At 38.5% G+C, this 15,441-nt stretch overlaps 1 protein-coding gene and 1 long non-coding RNA gene across 5 annotated transcripts in view; one reads left to right on the forward strand and one right to left on the reverse strand.

Annotated features, from left to right (window-relative positions):
* SNCA (synuclein alpha) overlaps window positions 1-9,139 on the reverse strand; it is a 136,744-nt gene extending 127,605 nt beyond the window's left edge. Inside the window, exons 1-2 of one of the 3 annotated variants that reach the window (XM_082461929.1) lie at window positions 9,038-9,139; window positions 6,394-6,539 (exon numbers count right to left, since the gene is read on the reverse strand). In XM_082461929.1, coding sequence (XP_082318055.1) covers window positions 6,394-6,514 — 121 coding nt within the window. In that variant the 5' untranslated portion in view covers window positions 6,515-6,539; window positions 9,038-9,139. The other 2 variants (XM_082461928.1, XM_082461927.1) reach the window with 2 other exon arrangements.
* Window positions 7,428-12,962, forward strand: LOC309660832. 2 transcript variants are annotated; one of them, XR_014263659.1, is made up of 2 exons: window positions 7,428-7,480; window positions 10,498-12,962. It is a non-coding gene; the product is annotated as an uncharacterized lncRNA (long non-coding RNA). The 2 variants fall into 2 exon arrangements; XR_014263660.1 differs by lacking the exon at window positions 7,428-7,480 and adding an exon at window positions 8,202-8,276.
* The last annotated feature ends 2,479 nt before the right edge of the window (window positions 12,963-15,441 follow it).

The following is a 15,441-nucleotide window of genomic DNA, read 5'->3' on the forward strand; positions in this document are numbered from 1 at the left end:
CGAGAAGTTCCTCTGGCTGCATATCAAGAGTCTCCTGAGCAGCAGTATCCACATTCTCAGTCGGCTATTTCTTCTATAAATACATTTATGTCTGATTCAAATTTTACTTTCAGCATTTTTCACTTCATTTCTTTGCTGACATTCACTCCTTTGGTCAATTTCCTCTTCCAATTATGCATTTTTGTAAAATATCATCTGTGTTTATCATTGGGAGGCAAGGAGGTAACATACCTATGGGCTTTGCTGTCTGTACGAACTGAATAACAGATCATACAGCCACTGTATGTTACAGCAGACTGATCACAAATAAACTTTGAAAGAAGTGATGTGATTTGGCCATGGATCATAATGAGTTTCTGTTACTTATGTAGTGATTGTGGGCTAAAGAGCTAGGAGCAAAGTTTGTACTTTATGTAATGACTCACAGTTTATGTATTGCGGTGATAGAAATTTGAACTGTATTGTTAGGGACTGGTTTTATTTAACTGGTTGTGGTAACTGAAGTTCATGTATACTGGAACTATGCAAAGTGAGAAAAACCTGTATTTAAGAGAATATTTCTTATCACTACCCACCTGCCACTCCTTGAACCCCTTATTTCAAAAAATGACTAGTAAAAAGAAATTTTTAACAGTTGGCCTGTGGTCTTTCCTCTCTACCTCAGTTATAACTGATAATTTGATCTTTGGCTAAATCATGGAATGTATCCTGAATTAAAGATATGTGAAAGTCTTGATGAGGTGGCTTTGCATCAAACCAATCACCTTTTTTTGCTGTCATAATTCTTCATTAGTATATGTTATTGATGATTAACCTTTAATTGATGAGTAATCTGTAATTGAAAAGATATAGCTACAAAATAGGTGCCAAGTGGCTATGTGACTAGTAACATGGATAGATGGATGGATGGATGGATGGATAGACAGACAGATAGATAGATAGGTAGGTAGGTAGATCTCATAATAGATATAGCTGAAGGGACACTAGATCTGATGGCTTCCCTGAGCTGAGGTGGCCCACACCCATTCCCCTCTTGTCTTTCAGGACTTCACAAAGCTACAGAGTGGAGAAGATCAGAAGTAATGCCTAATCTTTGCAAGGACTCAGTTATGCTATTGTGCATGTTATGTTGACTATCTGAATACGGTGGATGTGAAGCATATTGTGACTTGGGAGTTTGATATCAATCCACAGTCTTGACAACTGCTACTTACTGAGCAGAATGTCATTGGAAGGGTTTTGAAGATCATTTTCTTGCCTTTACTGTTACAATACTTGACATTATATAAAAAGAACTACTTTTTTGTTTTTTGCTTTTGAATTTGACTCTCAATTTATAATTTCTATGCTATTTGATTGAGAAATTTTTTGTCCATTAAATTGAAGTAAGTTGATTGAAAATTTATGTACAAACATATCACAAAAGGAGAAAAAAAATCACAAATATAACACTGATTCTTATGGTGATTCTTCAATTAGTTAAAAGATAGTTGTCCAAAGTATAATACTGTAAAGGAATGAGGTTACTTTTCTCATGAGGCTTAAGAAAACCATGTGCCAAACTTCTTCAGCCATAAGTGAAATTAGAAAAATTTCCTTAGGCATTTCTAATCTTTCAAGCTAGTTATTGATAATAGTTCTTGTAATGAAGGATGAAATGATAGAAAGAAAATATATTGACAAAGTAATTATTCTGTTAGAGAGTTTATTTGACAGTAATAACCATGGCTCCTATATATAAAAGAGTGCTTTACAAAAATTCTCAATGAAATATTAACAAATCAAACCCAACAATGTATAAAAAGAATTATATACCACAGTCAAGTGGGATGTATCATAGGTATGAAAGGCTGGTTCAGCGTTTGAAAGTCAATTAAGTAATTCATCACATCAGCAGGCTTAAAAAGACAAATCACATGATCACATTAATAGATGCAGAAAGAGCATTTGACAAAATCCAACACTTATTTGTGATTAAAAAAACTCCAGTAAACTAGAAATAGTGGGGAACTTTCTCAACTTGATAAAGAATATCTACCAAAAAACCTACAGCTAACATCATATTTCATGGTGAGACACTAGAAGCTTTCCTACTAAGACCAAGAACAAAGCAAGAATATCCCCTTTCACCACTTCTTTCAACATCATACAGGAAGCCCTAGCTAATGCAATAAAACAAGGAAATATAAGGTATCAGATTGGGAAAGAAGAAATGAAAATGTCAAGAATCAACAAAAAAAATCCCCTGGAGCTAATAAGTTACTACAGAAAGGTTGCAGGATACAAGGTTAAAAAGTCAATCACCTTCCTATCTACCAGTAATGAACAAGTGGAATTTGAAATTAAAAACACAATACCATTTAACATTAGCACCAAAAAAAATAAAACGCCTGCATATAAATTTTACAGAATATATACAAGATCTATATGAGAAAAACTACAACGCTCTGATAACAAAATCAAAGAACTATATAAATGGAGAGCTAGCTATTCCATGTTCATGGATAAAAGATACAATATTATCAAGATGTCAGCTCTTCCCAACTTGATTTATAGTTCAATGTAATCTTAATCAAAATCCCAGCCAGTTACTTTGTGAATGTTGACAAACTGATTCTAAAGTTTGTGTGGAGAGGCAAAAGGCCAAAAATAGCCAAAATGGTATTGAAGAATAAAATTAGAGGACTGACACTACCAAACTTCAAGACTTACTATAAAGCTACAGTAATCAAGACAATGTGATATTGGTAAAAGAATAAACAAATAGATCAAGGGAGCAGAGAAGAGAGCCCAGAAATACACCGACATAAATATAATCAATGGTGTTTTGATAAAGGAAAAAAGGCAGTAAAATGAAGCAAAGACAGTCTTTTAAACAAACGGTGCTAGAACAACTGGACATCTACATGCAAAAAATAATTCTATACACCAACTTTACACCCTTCACAAACAAAAAACCCAGTATAGATCACAGCCTTAAATGTAAAATGTGAAACTATAAAACTCCTAGAAGATCACACAGGAAAAAATCTACATAACCTTGAGTACGGCAATGACATTTTAGCTATAACACCAAAGACACACTTCATGAAATAAATCATTAATAAGCTGGAACTCATTTAAATTAAAAACTTCTGTGAAAGACAATGTCAAGAGAATGGGAAAACAATCTACAAACAGGAAAATATTCATGAAAGATATATCTGAAAAAGAACTGTTATCCAAAATAGACAAAGAACTCTTAAAAATCAACAAGAAAGCAAATAACCTGATTAAAAAATGGACCAAAGATCTTAACAGACACCTCATCAAACAAGATGTGCAGGTGGCAGAGAAGCATTTGAAAAGATGCTCCACATCCTATGTCATCAGGGAAATGCAAATTAAAATAACAATGAGATGCCACTACACACGTATTAGCATGGCCAAAATCCAGAACACTGACAACATCAAATATTGCTGGGCAAGTAGAGCAACAGGAACTGTCATTAATTGCTGGTGGGAATACAAAACAGTGCAGCCCCTGCAGAAGACAGTTTGATGGTTTCTTTAAAAACTAAACATATTTTTACCATATGACCCAGCAACTGTGCTCCTTGGTATTTACCCAAAGGAGCTGAAAAGTTATGTCCACACAAAAACCTGCGCAGATTTATTCATAATTGCCAAAACTTGGAAGCAACCAGATGTCCTTCAGAAGGTGAATGGATAGACAAACTGTGATACATTGAGACAACAGAATATTATTTGGCACTAAAAAGAAATGAGCCATTAAAAGACATGGAAGAACTTTAAATACATACTATTAAGTGAAAGAAGCCAATCTGAACAGACTACATAATATATGATTCCAATGATATGACATTTTGGAAAAGGCAAAACTATGGAAAGAAAAAGATCAGTGGTTGCCTGGGGCCGGGGGACACTGAAAATATTCTATAAGATATTATAATGATGAATACATATCATGATACATTTGTCCAAACTCATAGAATATACTATACCAAGAGCAAACCCGAATGGAAACTATGGACTTTGGATGATTATGATGTGTCAGTGTAGGTCCATCAGTTGTAACAAATGTACCATCTAGTGAAGGATGTTGGTAATGGGAGAGGCTATGAATGTATGGGGGGAGGGGGTACATGGGAAACCTCTGTATCTTCATCTCAATTTCTCTGTTAACTTAAAAACTGCTATAAAAAATAAAGTCTTTAATTTTTTAAAAGTATGTGTTATTATTCATATGTTCTGCTTTATTATGACATTCTCGCAAAAACTCTGCAAGGTAGTTGTATTTATCCAAATCATATTTTTACAAATGAGGAAAGTGATGCTCAGATATGTTAAGTTACTTCCCCAGTATCCTAGGGGTAATAAGTGGTGTAGCCTGGAGTGGAATTTAAGTTTGACGTCAAATCTATGTTTTTTTCTCCTTTATCAGGAGTCAGCAAACTACAGCCTATGAGCCAAATAAGCTCCCCAGCTGTTTCAGTAAGTAACGTTTTATTGGAACACAGCCACCCTAATTATTGTCTATGGCTGCTTTCACACTATAAGAGCAAAGTTGAGCAGATGAAACATATATCATAGCCTAAAATATTCACTATCTACCCCTTTAAGGAAAAAGCTTGCCAACACCTGAACTATATTACTATGTCTTCACATGGTCACTCTTCATCCTGAATCCTGTATTTGTATTCAACTTTCAATTGACTTTAAAACATAACTGATAAACAGTTTATAGAATGCACCATGTGTTAAATACCAAAATAAACATTGAAGATGATTTTTAAAAAACACGTGTCACATAAACAAATTAAAACTTCATATAATAATCTCAGAACAAATAACAGAATTAATCTCTAAAAAGTAAAATAATTTTATTTGCCCAAACTCATAGTTGACAATGAAAACAAATACAACGCTTTCCAGATGATAATCCTGCTTATTACCTGGAAAACTGCAATGTATTAATTTAATAGTCAGTATTTTCTGGGCTCCTTAAAAACTAATAAAGTGGATATTATCATACTAAAAAAACCTTTAAAGTTAGTAAGTTATAAAGTAACTGAAATCAAAGAATAGTTGCAAGCATGCACTTGCACAACTTGGAAAACTGAGGACAAATATAAAGATATTGATTATCTGCATGTCACTGATTCAGTACCCCAAATTCCATCTAAAAAGATAGAATCCACACTTCACAAAAAAACTTGAAGTTAACTCATCAATTTTTTCTCTCTTGTAACATCTTTTAATCCAATGAAGATATGTTTTAAGGTAAAGAGTAATTTAACTAGAGATTTGTGGTAAGATTAAGCCAACGTAAAAAGAGTCTATGAACAGTGAGAAAAAAATATGAGAAGGATTCATAAAAATCGTTCCAAGTATAACTTTTCTCCAGCCCATCGATGTTGGAGAGACGGTGTAGCTTTCTTTCACCCCACAGACACAGGCAGAGTATTCTAAATATGTTCATCCTCCACTTTATTGCTCATCGTTTGGCTACCGTTGCTACAGCTGCTGCCAGAGAATGTGGAAGAGCTCAGAGGAGAAAGAGGAGAGGCAGAATGGGCAGTGGGTGAGTGTACGTGTGTGCATGTGTCTATTCCTACAGATTAGTGTGTGCCTACTTCTTCCCCAAAGAGTTTGAGGTGATTTGTAAAATAACACCCAACCTAACACAGTTCATGAGAGTCAGGGTCTGTAAGAATACTCCAAGGTGGGAATTTATAAACAAGTAGAAATAATAAGCATCAATCTCATCATTTATTGTGTGTATCGCTTGATAAATGAAATATATAAATGTCTCGGAGATATCAGCAGCCTTCAAGCACTTTCTTGAGCTTAGTCCCCAGCTTACCAAGTGGTAGCAAGAAGTAACTCCACCAAAGACTTTTTTGTCCTTTCCTTTTTAGGGCCACAGAAGGTCTCTCTTTACATATCTCAAGGTCATATCAAAGTCTTATTTTTAAATTGGAATACACTAAAATTAGCATATATTATACATGATGATAAAAGAAATCAAAAGCCCATGGATGAGTTTGATTCTTAAAATAGTCTCGATTATTTTTTAAGACTGAGTTTTAAAAACTGTCCTCGGAGCTATAGTTACTTATGCATAGAAACATTCATTTTAAAAAAGAAACCAAGTCCTAAGTATTATTGCAAAATTAAATAAGCTGGAGAAACAAAATAGCCCCACTTTTTACTGTAGCCCAAACATACACACACATTCACCTACCTACACATACCTCTGATTCAGTCCATCATTTTGACAAGTGAAGATGCAGAACTGAATCAAGTGGGAAACACCAGCATTTAAAACATGAGTCATCCTAACGCATCAGTCATAAATAAATAACGAAGTGACACTTGGGTCTTACCTACCTACGTAGAGAACACCCTCTTTTGTCTTTTCCGCTGCTTCTGCTACACCCTGCTTGGTTTTTTCAGCAGCGGCCACGACTCCCTCCTTGGCCTTTGAAAGTCCTTTCATGAATACATCCATGGCTGATGAATTCCTTTACACCGCACTGGAGAACACAAAATACACTTTGAGAACTTCTGGGTAAAACCAAACGAAATTAGAACCACCCAAGGTAAAAACCACTGAAAGATCAGTAGACTCCCCAAAAGTGTGGGATTCTTTTAAGTGTAGCTCCATTTCCACCATCGGACAAAGCAGCCTTCTTTTTTTTTTTTTTTTTTTTTAGCTTTTGCATTAAAAATGTAGCATCTCCCATCCATCTTGGCTGGTAAAAGTCTAGCCGCCTCAACATGGATTAGGATGAATCATCTGAGCTGTTCTTACAGCCTTTCCGAAGTGGAATCACATGAAAAGATGGACCCCTCTTTTAACTTCCCGGGGTCCAAATGGTAACAGTATAACTTAGAAGTGCGTTTAGAAGACAGGTCACAGGAAAAGCAAAGGGAGCTGGAGGCACGGGGTCAGGGACACTCTTAAAATAAATTCCCGAAGGCGGCTAACAGGTCAAACGTCAAGAGGGCAAGGGAGGGAACTGCTCACTCTGGGCGTGGCTGAACCTCAGCCCCCGCCCCCGCGCCCCGCACCCTAATCCAGCCCACCACGCACCCTGCCCTCGGCCATCGGCCCTGCGCACGCAGGCGCGCGTTCACACCCGCGGGCAGCCTCGGGACGCGCGCCAGCTGCCCGAGGGGGCGTCCTCCGCGCGCTGAACCCGCCAGCCACCCGGCGCCCGCACCTGTTAACCCCTTACCACCTGCTGGCTTGCCCGCTTTGCTCTTCCGTTTAATGATCTGCCAAACACAGCTTGTTTACTTAACAGAGAGAACGGATTGCGGGATTTAAGGAAAGCGGAAAATAAAAGTTGAATACTCATACTCCATCGGGCATCCTCGCCTTTCCCAAAGAAACAGCTTACCCCTGAGAATCCGGACCTCTCAGCCTCTGAGGACGAGAAGCGGGGAGTTCCGGAGGCAGAAGGCAAGCCAGGTGAATTTACTTTCCGCGAGCTCACCGTTAGGGGTAAGAACCAACCTCCGCGAGAGACTCGACTACGGCGGGTCCTCACTGCAGCAGCACCAACCCCGCCGCCCGGGCGTTCGCAATGACTCTTCTCGCACCGGGTTTTCTCCACGATTTCCCAAGCTGCCCGTTTAGATCCACAGGTACTTACCTGATTCCCTCGGCTCCTCAGAACTCGGATTCTTCCCCCACCCGCACTTTTAAAAAATGTAAAACAATTCCCAAATATTATTTAAGTGGGAAGAGGGAGGATGCAGAGCGCACAGGAAGGGTGGAGGTGGCACCAGAAGAGGGGTGGTCCCCAGAGGAGGCGGCTGTCAGCATAACCGTGCGAGGAGAGGCTGGGGGCGTGGGACGCCAGCCCGCAAACCCGGCGTCGAGTTGCCACTCCCCGTCCCCCGCACGGGAGGATCCGGGAGAAGAAGACAGGAGGTCGCAAGGGAAGGCAGGGGAAAGAGCGCCGAGGACGCTAAAGGCAGGGCTCGGTCCCCGGCTCAGCTCGAAGGCCGGCACACAGCTCACCCCGCGTGGCCGCGCTCGCTCGCTCGCCCCCTCTCCTTCTCCTCCTCGCGGTCCTTCCTTCTCCTCCCCCTCGTCCTCCTCCTCCTCCTGCGCTCGCCGCCCCCGCAGCTGATTTGTCAGCTCCTCGCCCCGCCCCTCCCCGGCGCTCGCCGCTTTCCGCGCCGCGTGCTCTTCCCTCCGCTTCTCGGCTGGCGATGGGGGGCGGAGGAAGGCGGTCCCTCCAACTCCAGCAGCCCGCCAGGTCCTGGGAGACGGGAAGGTGGGGCGTGCTGGGGCTCACTGCAAGTCCGGGGTCACGGGGGCTCTTGCGGAGATTCGGACCGGTTAGGCTTGGACTGATGTCTCTCCCTCTTTCCCATCCCCCCACCTCCTTCCCCGTCTCCGCCTTTCCCTCTGGCTCCTCACGGGACCCCCACGTCAGAACCAGCCTGGGGAAGTGCAAGTCTGGGGGAATCGACCCCCAAAGATAGAGGCAGCCTCTCGGGGAGCTGCGGAAGGAGACAGGCAGCTTAGGAAGGGTGTTCCCTCCGGCCCTGCCAAGAGCACGTTTCCCGCGGGTCGCTGAAATCTGATTAATGGTCGTAGGACACAGCGTTAACGATGCTTTTGTTTAAAGAGCCTCCAGATGTACGCTTGCTCTTAACCTCTCGTGAGCCCGAAATGGTCTTGCGGGTGGAGAGAAGACTAGTAAAGAAGAGTTACAGGTTGAAGAGGCGGGAGGAGGCTCGTCAAAGCCTCTTCCCGCCCCACTCTCACCATTTTCTTTTCCACCAACCAGCGGCTGCCAGACGCTGCTTTTCCTATCAGGGGAACAAGGAAGGAATAGTCCCCAGCCGTCGAAACCAAGCGGCTGTAAGGCTTTTCGTTCTCAGAATGGAATTTACTTTCCAGATTCGAGGGCCTGGCTGGAAGGGACAAAGCCAGCGTGATTGAGTCGCCTGACCCGGCAGATCCAATTTCTTCCGCCCCTTCTGCAAAGGGAGATGCTTACACACCACTCACCTTTCCGGTTTCTGATTCCCGTTGTCCTCGGTGCTGACACGCTACCGCATCCCACACACAGACACACAGGCAGACACTCGCACGGGTTTCAAGACAATTTTTGCATTGCTTAACACAGTTTCACCTTTCAGAGCTGGAGGGAAAACAGCTGTTCTGGATCACACCGGAACGGAGACCCAAGCGCCTCCCCGTAACAGATCTGCCTCTGCTTTTTTTGCCTGGGATGGGAGGGTGCTTTTAGAACTGGAAGAGGAAAAGAAGTCTTTGCTGTATGTTTTTTTGTTTGTGTTGTGTTTATTTTTTGTAGGAAAAAAAAAAAAGCTTTCTCTGATCCTTGCATTCACATTCTGAAATGTGAGTAAAAAGGAATTTAAATCTACAAAACAACCATTTGAAACCAAAGGAGACTGGAAGCAAGTGTATTTGTTGCTTAAACAACTCCTTGCACTATCGGTGGGCCCATTTGAAAAGCAGCCTTTCCAGAACGCTCATATTTTGTTTCCTTGGGATCAGAGAAAGTAGGTTAAACTTGGGAGTTGGTTTGCTTTCTGGCTTTGAGAGCTGGAACAAGTTATGTCCTTCTTTTTCTGTTCAGTTTTCTCTTGTGAAGGGAGATGAACCAAAATGATCCCTCTTTTTTCAACTTTTTCTTATGGGAAATGTTCAAACATAGACAAAAGTAGAGAGAATAAAGAACTCTCAGTGGAATATTACCCAACTTCCGCTATTTTCCAATGCACGATTCATCTATATTCTCAGCCACTCCCCATTTTTACCACTACTCCCTTCCCCCATTTTTCTTTACTAAATCCCCAAAATGGCATGTATCTTTTCATCTGTAAGCAATTAAGCATGCATCCATAAAATATAAGAACTATTTTTAAATAAACACAATAATGTTTCGATGGCCTTTTTTAAAATATAAGTAAAATTTACATGCAGTCATATGCTCATCTCTTTAGTGTTCCTTTAAATCAGTTTTGAAAAATATGTGCATTAGTGTTACCCTCACCATTGTGAAGAAATAAAATATTTTCGTCCACCAGAAAGTTCCCTCACGCCCCTTTTAGTTGTACATATTCTAGAATTTCATAAAAATAAGACCATACATTATGAACATTTTTTTTTTGTATGTCTCTGGCTCCTTTCACTCAGCCTAATACCTGTGAAGTTCATTCATGTTGTTGCATGAATCGATAGTGTTTCTTTTTATTGCTTCCAAATGTTTCTTTTTATTACTGCCAATAATAAATGTTTTCCATTGTGACCCATCACAACTAGTTATTTAATATAAATATTTGATGAATATTTAATATTCAATTATATGACATATTTATAGGTTAACAGAGACCTCCTTGAGAAGTCAAAGGGGTGAATAAAGTGACAGATATTTTAGGCCCTGTGCAGACCAATGAGAGAATTATTTTCAAGCGGTTGTTACATTTTTGTGCTTCTTATAGGTACGATTCCACACCCTTATATGATACATTATGCTTGGCAAAGGACTAATGTATGATCATTTAATCATAACAAGTGAGTAAGTTAAGTTTTATTATGTATCTTTTGTAGACAGGGAATCTGAAGCTCAAAGAATTTTGGTAAAACGCAGAAATTGCATAGCTCTTAAGCGGCAAAGCTGAGATAATCCAGCAGGAACTGTTCCAAAAGGCACAACTGTCTCCTGAATTGGCAGTAATCCCTGGAACCTTGCAGATTGGGCATGGCATAGGGTGGGAGGTAAAAAGTGGGACCCAGTTCTGTTAGAAATAGCATTTGAATTTGGAGGTGACAATGGAAATCAAGGAGAATTTATGTTCTAAAACATTGCATTCATATTTGAAATGTTGCCATTTCTATATTGGTAATTATAGGGGAAGATAACTCCTCATCACCCACACGCAAAAAAAGAAAATTATAAATTAATTTTTTGTCATTTAAAATTTTAAGTCTATGTTTTACTCCTCTTTTTTTTTTTACCTTTCAAAACTCTTCACATTATTATTATTATTTTTTAACATCTTTATTAGAGTATAATTGCTTTACGATGGTGTGTTAGTTTCTGCTTTTAAACAAAGTGAATCAGTTATACATTTACATATGTCCCTGTATCTCTTCCTTCTTGTGTACTCCTCTTTTCATCCCTCAAAGTGCCTTGAACAAGTAAGCATTCAATAAACTTTTAATTACTGGTGATATTAATAGCGACATTTCTTATATTCTACCTGTATTCTCTTAGCTCAGTATTCCTAAGGAGGCAGAACAACTCAAGGACAAAGAAGGGAACCGAAAGTTAATAGATTTTTTTTTTCTTTTCATCATTAGGTGACAACATAGCCTTGAGAAAATTTGTAACTGTTTGAATATAACTTTAAAATTTAAACTACAAAAAAAAAAAAAAATTAACTCATTGAATGGCCTGTACCTCATAAGGAATATAGAAGGATAACCTATTGGGAGGCATTACTGACGTGCATATTTTGTTAATGACTACACTCATGTTTGGTTTTCTCTTTGACAAATGAAATCTAAATATTTTGCTACTTTTTAATAGGATTGTTTTATCTGCGTTTAATAGAGTAATTTAGCTAAAGATTAACAGTCTATGAAATGCATGATTAACCTAGGCTCTCTTTGTCTTCCCCATAAAACAACTGATTTTTTAGGTGTGCCATGTGGTAAGCTTGAGCTGCAAAGTGGAACGACATGAAAAATAAGGAAGCTTCCCGTGACCATATACTAAAGGAAGGATAAGAATTGATTCAGTGTGTTTAAGTAAGGAAAATACAATCTTTACTATCTTTGAATAATATTCCATATTTGTTGTGAACACAAGGAGCAATGTAATGTCAATTCTTGGGCCCCTTGTTTCTTATTCTCTGTCTGCACCTTCCTCTCATCTTCAGTAGATGTATGGAAAACAGGAGGTAGTGAGATCTTGGTAGGCTTCTCTTGTAATTTCATAGTGGGCACAGAAGGGAAGCCTAATGCATACAGTTGGGATGGCATTGTGTGTGATTTTGGAAAGGGGTTGCACTTGAGACAGGGTTACTCCAAAGAAATATGAAAAACAATAAAGAAGACATAGAGGGTTCAGAGAAGATTATTTAATTTGACCCCATGGACAACTTCATGTTGTTTCTACAATACCACATGCAGCAAAAATTAATGGACATTTATTCCAGCACAATGTATTTATCATATTTATTAATACTGTAGTATATCCTCAATAATGTCGAATGACCATAAATTGTAACCACAAGAAAGTGCCATGTGAGATATGTAAAATTCAATTGGACATCATTTTAAATATCCCTGTGGTTTTTGGTGCTAAGAATATTAAGACATGCAAGATTCTATGATTAAAGACTTTAAAGCTAGATAGAAAAGATGTTTAAATATTTGGGGATCCAAAAGTTCAAATAGATGGCCAACAGGCACATGAACAAATGCTCAACATCACTATTTATTAGAGAAATGCAAATCAAAACCACGGTGAGGTACCATCTTACACTGGTCAGAATGGCCATCATCAAAAGGTGTATAAATAATAAATGCTGGAGAGAGTGTGGAGAAAAGGGAACCCTCCTACCCTGTTGGTTGGAATGTAAATTGGTGCAGCCACTTTGGAAAACAGTATGGAGGTTCCTTTAAAAACTAAAAATAGAGTTGCCATATGATCCAGCAATTCCAGTTTTGGGCATATATCCAGAAAAGACGAAAACACTAATTTGAAAAGATACACACACCACAATGTTCATAGCAGCAATATTTACAATAACCAAGGCATGGAAGCAGCCCAAATGTCCATCGACATATATATACAATGGAATACTATTCAGTCATAAAAATGAATGAAATAATGCCATTTGCAGCAACATGGATAGACCTAGAGAGTATCATACTAAGTAAGTCAGACAAAGACAAATATCATATAATATCACTTATATGTGGAATCTAAAAAAATGATGCAAATGAACTTATTTATGAAACAGAAATAGATTCGCAGACACAGAAAATGAACTTATGGTTATCAAAGGGGAAAGGCAGAGGGAGGGATAAATTGGGAATTTGAGATTAACGTATACACACTACTATATATAAAATAGATTAAAAAAACAAGGATCTACTGTATAGCACAGGGAACTATATTCAATATCATGTAATAATCTATAATGGAAAAGGAATCTGAAAAAGAATATATATATTCTGAATCACTTTGCTGTAGACCTGAAACATCGTAAATCAACTATACTTCAATTTAAAAAATTTTTTTAATTAAAAATGAAACAAACAAAAAATTCAAATAACTTTAATATTTGAAGGGAAAACATATTCATGAACTCAAGAAGTGAGTAAGCATGGTAGACTTCAGAAAGTAGAGGAACTGGGTACAGGTTAAATGCAGGGACTTATCTAGGCTCTACTACTTGGTAGCAGGACTGAGAGCAAGTATCCAAACTCTCTAGCCTCTAATTTTCTTATCTGTAAAATGGGGATGACATCTTGTGTGATTGTTGTAAGGAATAAATAACATGCTTTTTAGGAAAGAACCACGCACAATGGAATCTCTCAATACAAGTAGCCATTATTGTTATCTAGCCTCTATATTTTAGGGTGCCCTAGGAAACACTTTTTTCCTTGCAGTAGTTTTCAACATTATTCCCAGCCCTCCCCAACCTCCCTTCCCACCACAACACATCTGAGGTATCTGATGCCTCCCCATCAATAACTTTGCCTTACTATGGCAAGTAAAACATTTCCAACCAAGGGTGGAAGTTGTGGGGAGATTAGCGTGTGGGGAGTCAAGAGACATTGATAGAGGTCATTAGCGGAAAATCTGCCAATATCTCTTTTCTCTCCTTAATGTGTAGATTACAGTAACAACATCACTCATGGTAATCTGCTTCAGGAGCCTGAAAAAATAGAGAAATAGAAATATATCACTGTCTTTACTGATAGTTTTACATTCTTGGAACCTGGTTTCTTTAAAGGGGTGGTGGCAGAGTTCTGTATGAATTATGTTAATTTTCTAAGGGAGAAAAATAAAATGATACAACAAGTGGTGTTCCAAGTTTGCCAGACTCATTGTGACAGCAACCCTGAAGGCTTCAGAATGAATATCCAGTTCAGAGATAAACTCAGCCTCCAATGTTCCACCTGAGTGAAGAATGGACAGACTGATGGGACAGTGACAGATCGACTTATACTTTTCAACAGCACCTGTGTGCAGAAAGGCACAAAATAAATGGATGAAGAAACATTTCAGGAAAATGTATAACGTTTTTGTATGATGTGTTGAACTGAAGTTATAATGCTTCATAAACAGAAAAATCATAACAAATTAGCAAAAGGACTGTGTTTCTTATAATACCATAATTATCAAGGCATCTGATATACTTTCCTCTGTAGATAATTTAACAGTATGAAGTGACATTTAAGAAATTTTCTTCAACACTGTATAAAAAGCACATCACTAATGTTTTGAAAGCTAGTTATCCCACCTAAAATTGGAAATTTATATTATTAAGAGAGTAAGACAAGAAAAAAAGAAATTATTTCTTTTTTTTTTTATTATTAATTTGGTTGCACCGGGTCTTATTTATTTATTTATTTTTATATTTATTTTTGGCTGTGTCGGGTCTTCGTTTCTGTGCGAGGGCTTTCTCTAGTTGTGGCAAGCGGGGGCCCCTCTTCATCGCGGTGCGCGGGCCTCTCACTATCACGGCCTCTCCTGTTGCGGAGCACAGGCTCCAGACGCGCAGGCTCAGTAGTTGTGGCTCACGGGTCCAGTTGCTCCGCGGCATGTGGGATCCTCCCAGACCAGGGCTCGAACCCGTGTCCCCTGCATTGGCAGGCAGATTCTCAACCACTGCGCCACGAGGGAAGCCCCAAGAAATTATTTCTTAATGGTTACTTGATAAGTACGTTAACATCAAAACATATCCATGTAAATAAACACAGAGTTGTAATATCATTTTGCCTAAATATATTACACTGTATCATGTATTTAATCAATTGTCTAATTTTAATTTATTTTTGTTACTTTTTATAAATATAACGAGTTTTTTTTCTATTATCTTCACAAAAGAAGGACAAGAACTTGTCTATATATTCAGTCTAATAATTTTTTCATATATAAAGTATTATGAATGAGTTCCTTTTAAATCAACTTCTCTATGGTAAACAATGATTGTTCTTTAAGTCACAGATTCTTTTCTGAGCCTATTTCCATTTAAATTCCCCTTAACTTTCCTCCTTAAAATATTGGACTAAATGCTTTCAGTTTCTGTTTTAGTTTTTTAGATCAGGATAAGAAGAAACTCCAAGTTATCAGATTACCACAAAGAAGGATTTTTTAAATAGTACTGGCTATTAAACTTATGAAAATGATTAAAAAACAAAGT

This window comes from Balaenoptera physalus (assembly GCF_965194825.1).
Source record: "Balaenoptera physalus genome assembly, chromosome: 5".
NCBI classification, from domain to species: domain Eukaryota; kingdom Metazoa; phylum Chordata; class Mammalia; order Artiodactyla; family Balaenopteridae; genus Balaenoptera; species Balaenoptera physalus.